Source organism: Otolemur garnettii, unplaced genomic scaffold (genome assembly GCF_000181295.1).
Source record: "Otolemur garnettii isolate 467f Iridium unplaced genomic scaffold, OtoGar3 scaffold00264, whole genome shotgun sequence".
In the NCBI taxonomy this organism is placed as follows: Eukaryota; Metazoa; Chordata; class Mammalia; order Primates; family Galagidae; genus Otolemur; species Otolemur garnettii.
In genome coordinates, this window is record NW_003852659.1 from 296607 (window position 1) to 304652 (window position 8046).

General features: G+C 47.2%; 1 protein-coding gene across 1 annotated transcript; it reads left to right on the plus strand.

Moving 5' to 3' along the window:
- Nucleotides 1-3641: 3641 nt before the first annotated feature.
- Nucleotides 3642-7075, plus strand: ZNF784 (zinc finger protein 784). The gene is made up of 2 exons (XM_003802891.3): nt 3642-3752; nt 5201-7075. Exons 1-2 carry the CDS (start codon nt 3675-3677, stop codon nt 6092-6094), a joined length of 972 nt encoding a protein of 323 aa, XP_003802939.1. The 5' UTR covers nt 3642-3674; the 3' UTR covers nt 6095-7075.
- The last annotated feature ends 971 nt before the right edge of the window (nt 7076-8046 follow it).

An 8046-nucleotide genomic window follows, 5' to 3' on the forward strand; every position in this document is an offset into this window, starting at 1 on the left:
AAAAAAAAAAATACTCTTAGGGACACACAAAATGATTTAATTTATTTTAAAATCAAAAGAAATAGAGAATACAATCCATCCAGCTTTATCTTATATCAATATAGTCATAAAACGTACTTTATTTATTTATTTATTCACTTGAGACAGAGTCTCACTATGTCGCCCTCAGTAGAGTGCTATGGCATCACAGCTCACAGCAACCTCAAACGCTTGGGCTTAAGCAATTCACTTGCCTCAGACTCCCAAGTAGCTGAGACTACAGGTGCCCACCACAACACCTGGGGTTTTGTTTGTTTGTTTGTTTGTTTTGCAGTTGTCATTGTTGTTTAGCTTGCCTGGGCCATGTTCGAACCTGCCAGCCTTGGTGTATGTGGCTGGCACCATAACCACTGTGCTATAGGTGCTGAGCCAAAAGCCAAAAATGTAATTTTTTTTTTTGCGGTTTTGGCCGGGGCTGGGTTTGAACCCGCCACTTCTGATATATGGGGCCAGTGCCCTACTCCTTTGAGCCAGAGGTACCACCCCACCAAAAATGGAATTTTTTAATTTATTTTTTCTGATAAATGCACACATCTCCCCATCATCAATAACATATAATTTTTAATATACCATGGATTAAAGGACCCACAAAGACCCATGAAAGTCATAATGCAACCCTGCAGATAGAAGGAGGTTAAATAACTTTCCCAAGATCTCCCAGCCAGAAAGTTGAATTACTATAAAAAGCAATTCGGTAATATCTACTAAATTGAAGATGAAAGTTGGAAGACGTTCGTATTTTATTTGATCCAGTATTCAACTCCCAGGTGTATCACCCATAGAAAATTCCCTTTGAATTCAAAGAAGTATGAGCAAGAATGTTATGGTATTATTGCAATTTGCAATATTAAAAATTCCACTAGCCAAATGTGGTATTGTGTGCCCGGGGTCCCAGCTACTCAGGAGGCTGAAGTAAATGGATCAGTTGAGCCTAGGAGTTTAAGGCTGTAGTGAGCTATGAGTGCACCATTGCACTTCAGCCTAGGTGACTGAGTTGGACTCTGTCTCTTAAACAAACAGAAAAAAAAAATTGTAACTAACCTAATATCTATTAACAGGATAATAAACAAATAAATATATGCAATATGGTATAATTATCAGTCAGATATCACAGCAGCATTGTCAGTGAGTGAGTAGAATAGACTACATGTTTCCATGTAGACAAATATAAAAACAACATTGAAGGCCAGGCACGGTGGCTCACTCCTGTAATCCTAGCACTCTGGGAGGCTGAGGTGGGTGGATTGCGTTAGCTCACAGGTTCCAGACCAGCCTAAGCCAGAGTGAGACCTCATTTCTAAAAATAGCTGGGCATTGTGGTGAGCACCTGTAGTCCCTGCTGCTTGGGAGGCTGAGGTAAGAGAATCAACTGATCCCAAGAGTTTGAGGTTGCTGTTAGCTATGATGGCCCAGCACTCTACAAGGGTGACAAAGTGAGACTCTGTCTCAAAAAAAAAAAAAATGTTGAGGGAGAAAAAAGTTAGAGACAGTTACACTAAAATAGTATAATTAATTATAAATCTTTTTAACTAGTATAGTTAAATTATAAATTAAACTGTATAGTTAAATTAAACTATAAATTTAACCAATATAGTTATAATAGTATAATTTATGATAAAGCTTTTTAACTATGCATAATATTATTAAGCATAGTAATATTACATAATTTCACATATGTAGCAAAATTTAAAAAGCATGCATGGCAATAATGAACAACAGATGTGAAGTTGAACAACCTCTGGAGAGGAGAAAGGAGAATGTATGGGGTGTTCATAGAAGGCTTAGATTGTATCTGCAGTATATATTTTAAAGGCTTTTGTAAGTACAAGGTGTTATGTATATTATTCTAAACCTTTTGTACATAGAAATGTGGGGTCTTTTGGTTACATGCATTACTTATGCACAGTTTGAGTGAAGGTTATAATTGTATTCATCCCATAGACAGCATTTGTTTGGTTTGGTTTTATGTTGTTGTTGTTGTTTATTTTTGCTACAGAGTCTCACTTTGTCACTCTCAGTATAGTGCCATGACATCATAGCTCACAGTAACCTCAAACTCTTGGGCTCAAGAGATCCTCCAGCCTCAGCCTCCCAAGTAGCTGGGACTACAGGCCCCCACCACAATGCCTGGCTATTTTTTTTTAGAGATGGGGTCTCACTCTTGTTCAGGCTGGTCCTGAACTTCCACCCACCTTGTCCTCCCAGAGTGCTAAGATTATGGGTATGATCCACTGTACCCAGCCATAGAAACAGTTTTTAATAAAATATAAAAAGGAACTCTCTCTATATGTCAGTTAAAATAAAATAGGTTATGCTGCAGTAACAACCCCAAAGCTCAGTAGCTTAACACAACAAACATTTATCTTAAATGCTACATGTCTAATGCAGGTCAGCACCAATGCAGGTGTATAAATAAGACCCCTTTTATGTGCGTCAGTCAAAGTAGGTTTTGCTGCAAGAAAAACAACCTCGAAGTTCAGTGGCTCAGCACCACAAACATTTATTTTAAATGCCATATATGCAAGGCAGGCTAGCTCTGGGTTTCTGTTTATTACACTCACCCTGAAACTCAGGCTAATGGAAACTTCACTGCAATCAATGATCCACTTCCACAGAGCAGTAGAAATGGAAGGTTGTTCATGGATCCACAACTGGTAGTGCCTCCTAAAGGCACAAACATCATTTTCATTTACATTTTATTAGTCAAAGAAAATCACATGGCCACATCTGACTTCAAAAAATGTAATCCTATCATGTTCCCTGAAGAAACAGGAGGGTGGTCTGTGGCTCAAAGGCTCAAAGGGCGCCCCAGCCCCATGTATTGGAATTGGCGGGTTCAAACCCCACCCCAGCAAGAAAGAAAGAAACAGGAAATGTAGGCATGATTGAAACATTTAAACATCTCCTACCCCGCCCTTCCAAAAAACACCATTTAAGGATATTTCAAATTCTTGCATATCTCTTTTCTCAGTGGGTTCTACAGCACTTCTATAGTTCAATACAGGAAAAGGGGGAATGGTCCAGAGAAGCGTAGTGACTTATCCAGGGTCACACAGCCAAGACTGAAAATTAGATGGCTCAAAAAAAACCCTGTCCTTGGTGCTGCGGAAAGCCCTCTTCTTTGGGCTTTCCTACCAAACACCACACTAACTTTTGGACTTTTGCTTCCTCTCGGGATCATCTGTGTTGATGCTCATTGAGTATCTTTCTTTGCATCTACTTTTTAAAATCCTTACAATTATATACTTGGCATCATTACATTACCACGACCTATGCAGAGAAGGTAGCCGCAAAACGTTTACTGAAAACAAAACAAAGGTCCTTGACCTCCAGAGCTTCTGCTCTGCTTGTGTTGGTTTAATAGGGACGTTCGAATTTGTTCCCGGAGTGGCACAGACACCCCAATGCCACAGAGAGTCTCTCCTCTCGCGGAACACCCACAGGTCACTAGAAAGGAAATAAACCCAGGTTGCCCTGGGTTCGGCCTCCCTGGGAGCGCCCCGCCCACGCCTACCTCTTCCCCCACCCCCTCCACGCCTCTCTGCAGTGCGCCTGCGCACTAGTTCTTGCTCGAGCTTGAGACCCACCCCCTTTCCGAGAGACCATTAGCCTCGAGGGCGGGGCTTGAGCACAAGATGGCTGCCGCGCGCCTGGATCCCCCTAGTCCGAGCTCACCGACCCTGGAGTCACGTTCCCCGGAGCCACCGGAGCTGGTGCGGGCGAGGAAGGGGCCGGGTGGCTCGAGGAGGGAGGAGGTCACAGTGCTTAAGGCGGGGTCGGGGTAGAGGCGGGGAAGGTATTAAGGGCACTGGCTCGGGGGGGGTGGGGCTTCTCGGGGTTGAGCGAGGGGCGGGGCTCAGGGAGGAGCCTATGGGGAGGGCGGGGGGAAAGAGAGGAGCCTGAGAACGGTGCGGCCTACAAGCCGATTTGCTGTCCCGGGAGGGAGGTCCTGTGGGAGAGAAGTCTTCAGAGACTTTCTAGGGCTAGTGAACTTGGGTGGAAGGTTTGGGAAGGTGACCCTGAAAGGTTGGAGGGTTATATCGGGCTACCCATGTTGGGGTTGGGGAGATGATTCTTCAGGGGTCTGAATAATGAACCTCAAATGCCTAAGAGAGGATTTGAGGGTAGTAGTTTGTGCTCCAGGTGATTACGGAACCTCCACCGCGTTCCCTCAGTATTGGAGAGTAACTGCGGATATTCATCAACAAACATTTACAGAACTCCTACTTGGGCTCTGTAAAGAGAGGTGCCTGAGACAGACAAGGGCTGTGATCTCTTGAAGTTTGTAGTCTAGTGAGGGGAGAGAGAGAATACGTGGAATTTATTGTAATATGTCCTAGAAAGGAAATAAAAAGTGAGCGATAGAGTGGGAGTAGGGTAGCTCAATTTAGGTGAGAGAGGTCAGCTGGATGCTGGCCTTATTTACTCTTGGGTCAGAGAGAAGCAGGAGCGAGATCATGGTGGAAGTCATAGTGATGATTTTGGGTTTCAAGTGCAACTGGAGCCATTGGAGGGGCCTAAATGGGAACAGTATCTTGATCTGATTTACATTTTCATTTTTTTTTTTTGAGACATAGTCTTATTTTGTCGCTCTCAGTAGAGTGCTGTGGCATCATAGCTCATAGCAATCTCAAACTCCTGGGCTTAAGCGATTCTCTTGTCGCAGCCTCCCGAGTAGCTGGGACTACAGGCCCCAACACAAGGCCTGGCTATTTTTAGACACTGGGTCTTTGCTCTGGCTCAGGATGGTCTCAAACCTGTGAGCTTGGGCATTTCACCCACCTTGATCTCTCAAAGTACTAGGATTACAAGCGTGAACCACCTTGCCTGGCCTTTGATTTACATTTTCAGATAGATAGCTACTCTAAGGAGGCGGATTATAAGGGGGCAGGAACAAGAACAAAGGCAAAGCTTCTTTCAGTGTGGAGGCAAAAAAAGATGGGGATTTAGGGTGGAGGAGAGAAAAGGCTGCATTCATGATATATTTTGGACTGAAGGAGAAATATTGATGGGGACGTAGCAGAATCTTGGAGGATGGAGAACATGATCTAGAAAGTGAGGGGCCCAGGAGGCTGCAAAGAAGAGAGACCTTTTAATAAATAGGGGCATTTGGGGAGGTTTTGAGGCAGGGTACATAGGCTCCTCTTCTTCCCCTGCCCAGGTCCTGGCGCCTGATGATGGCCGCCCCATCACACCCCCCAGTGACCTCATCGAGATCCAGGTGGTGAAGGTGACTGACACCACGCTGGTGCCTGAACCCCCAGAACCAGGTTCTTTTCACTGTGCCTTGTGCCCAGCTGCCTTCCGGCTGGTTTCTGATCTGCTGTTCCATGAACATGGCCACCTAGCAGGGGCTGAAGGAGGAGGGCAGCGTGGAGACACAAGCCGGTGTCATGTGTGCGGCCACAGCTGCCCGGGTCCTGCCAGCCTCCGTGCCCACTACAGCTTGCATACAGGAGAGCGGCCCTACCGCTGCCCACGCTGCCCCCGCGCTTTCAAGGCCTTGGCACCTCTGCTTCGGCACCAGCACCGACACGGAGTGGAGCCAGGGAGCTCTCGGAGGCCTCCAGAAGCGACACCAGTTGGAGAACAGAGGCCCGGAGTGCCCCAGGAAAGGTCGGAGGTGGTGATGGCAGCGGCAGCTGCGGGCGCCGCGGTGGGGAAGCCTTTTGCCTGCAGGTTCTGCGCCAAGCCCTTCCGCCGCTCCTCAGATATGCGAGACCACGAGCGCGTGCACACAGGCGAGCGACCATACCACTGCAGCATCTGTGGCAAGGGCTTCACCCAGTCCTCAGTGCTGAGCGGCCACGCCCGCATCCACACAGGCGAGCGCCCCTTCCGCTGCAGCCTCTGTGACCGCACTTTCAACAATTCTTCCAACTTCCGAAAGCACCAGCGTACCCACTTCCATGGGCCAGGGCCTGGGCTGGGAGACTCTGGAGGCCAGTTGGGGTCATCAACAGCTGAGGGGTCCAGGAGCAGGTGTGGGGGAAGGGACACTCTGGAAGAGGGGCGTGGAGAGACAGCGAAAGTGAAGACGGAAGTTAACCAGTAGGCTGGGAGAGCTAATGCAGGCGAGTCCACACCACAGTAGAAGGTAGACTGCAAGGGGGTAGGGATGGGGAAAAGAACACGAGGTACAGAAGATGGGAGATTGGGGGAGGAACGATAGCTAATGGGGAGAGCCATGAGCAGCTACCATTGGCCAACAGAGGGCAAGAGTCAGGTTCCACACTCCCACAAGCTCATATAGGACATCTGCTCTCAGAGGAAGGGACAGATGTTGCCTTGTGGGTTCCCAGTAAATGCAAGGAGCATGGGCTGCATTTCTCTGCCCCATGTGCCTTGTCATTGGGTTATCTTTGTGCAGGACACAGCCTGTCACAACTGAGCCTGGGCACTGCAAACGGGGAGCCAGGGTTGAGTGGAAATTTGAGAATCTGGTACCACCATAGTAGTCCTGGTCTAGTCCTGAATTTGGGGGTGGGGGGGCGGGGTTGGGGGTGCCTAGAATGGACTAGGATGGAATCTTTTGCCTACCTCATTGGATTGCACTGGACCTGGAGTGCCTGCCCACCCTCAGGCAGAAGACACCCACCAGGTAGTCTTAAAGACTGTGGGATCCCATCACCTCAAAGCCAGAGGGGCCCCAAGTCACAGCTGAGAGCACTTGATCCTCAAGGATGTAAGCCTGATGATAGGATCTTGATTCCAAGAGCAGCTGCCCCCACCCCCATGATGGTCCCTCCATAACCAATTCAGACTTCCTTGGAGACAAACAACTACCTAATGCCCCTCCCCACCCCCAAGCTGTAGGCTTAAAGCCTGTGCCCTCTTGCTCCACATCTACAAAGAAGCCTTGGGTTTCTCTAATTTCCTCCACTCTCAACTTGAAGCAAACAACTTACTGCCTAGTCCCAGGCAATCCCAAAGCAAGGATAGCTGATTGGTGCCACAGTGGGCTGGTCAAGGGTGACAGCAGGGATTGGGAGCTAGAGGTGAAAAACCTCCAGTTCTGTTCCTATTAAAGGACCTTCTGAAGGTTTCTCTATGTCAGTCTTGTAATTCTGGTGTCTGGGGGTGAGGTGGGGGAAGGGTCACATTATGGTCTTGGCACCAGCAGCAAATTGCATGATACCTCTCTCCAAACCTGTTTCCTCAGCATTAGAATGGGGTGAAGAGGCTTCAGCTATTTGGAGATGTTATGTGGTTCATTTGGGGGGCGGGGGCGGTCAGGAAGTTTAGCAAAACACAAGGACTCCTGTGATTTGTGTGCTTGTAGAGGAAGGAGTGTCCCTGATTTGCATACCTTTCTGTTCACCCAGTAATCCCCGTGAGATAACCCAGGGACAACTCTGTGAACAGAGCTCATTCTGTTTTCCCCCCAAAAACGTCCAGGTGCCATCGGCACCACTACCCAAACTAGATACATGGGCAGTTCCTTAAGCCTTTCCCCATCCATGTATTTAATCCCTATCAATTTCCCTCATTTAAGTCAGTTAAATATGTGTGGAATCTGAACACACCTTTTCATCATCACTGCCTTTGCTGACCAAGCCAACAGTGGCCTCATATCCAGATAGATACCTGAGCAGGCCCTCCCTGTTCCGTATTCCATACTGTAGCAAACAACCCACAGCTCTTTGTAGCTTTAGGAGTCATTCACAAACACAAACATGACCAGGAGATGAGTGGAAATGTAAATAAATGGTTCAAGGGTGAAAACATCAGCAAGGCAAAATATGGCAACTGATACTTGAGCTCAGTGTTAGCTCTGGGGGGGATGCAGATTGGATTGCTAGATCTTCCAAATTTTTCAGAAGTTCCATTATTTCACATGGTGTAAAACCTTTTGATTTACCAATGTTGGCAACTAAGTCAAACTTCATTTTTTATTTTTTTATTTTTTGAGACAGAGCCTCAAGCTATCCCCCTGGGTAGAGTGCCGTGGCATCACAGCTCACAACAACCTCCAACTCCTGGGCTTAAGCGAGTCTCCTGCCTCAG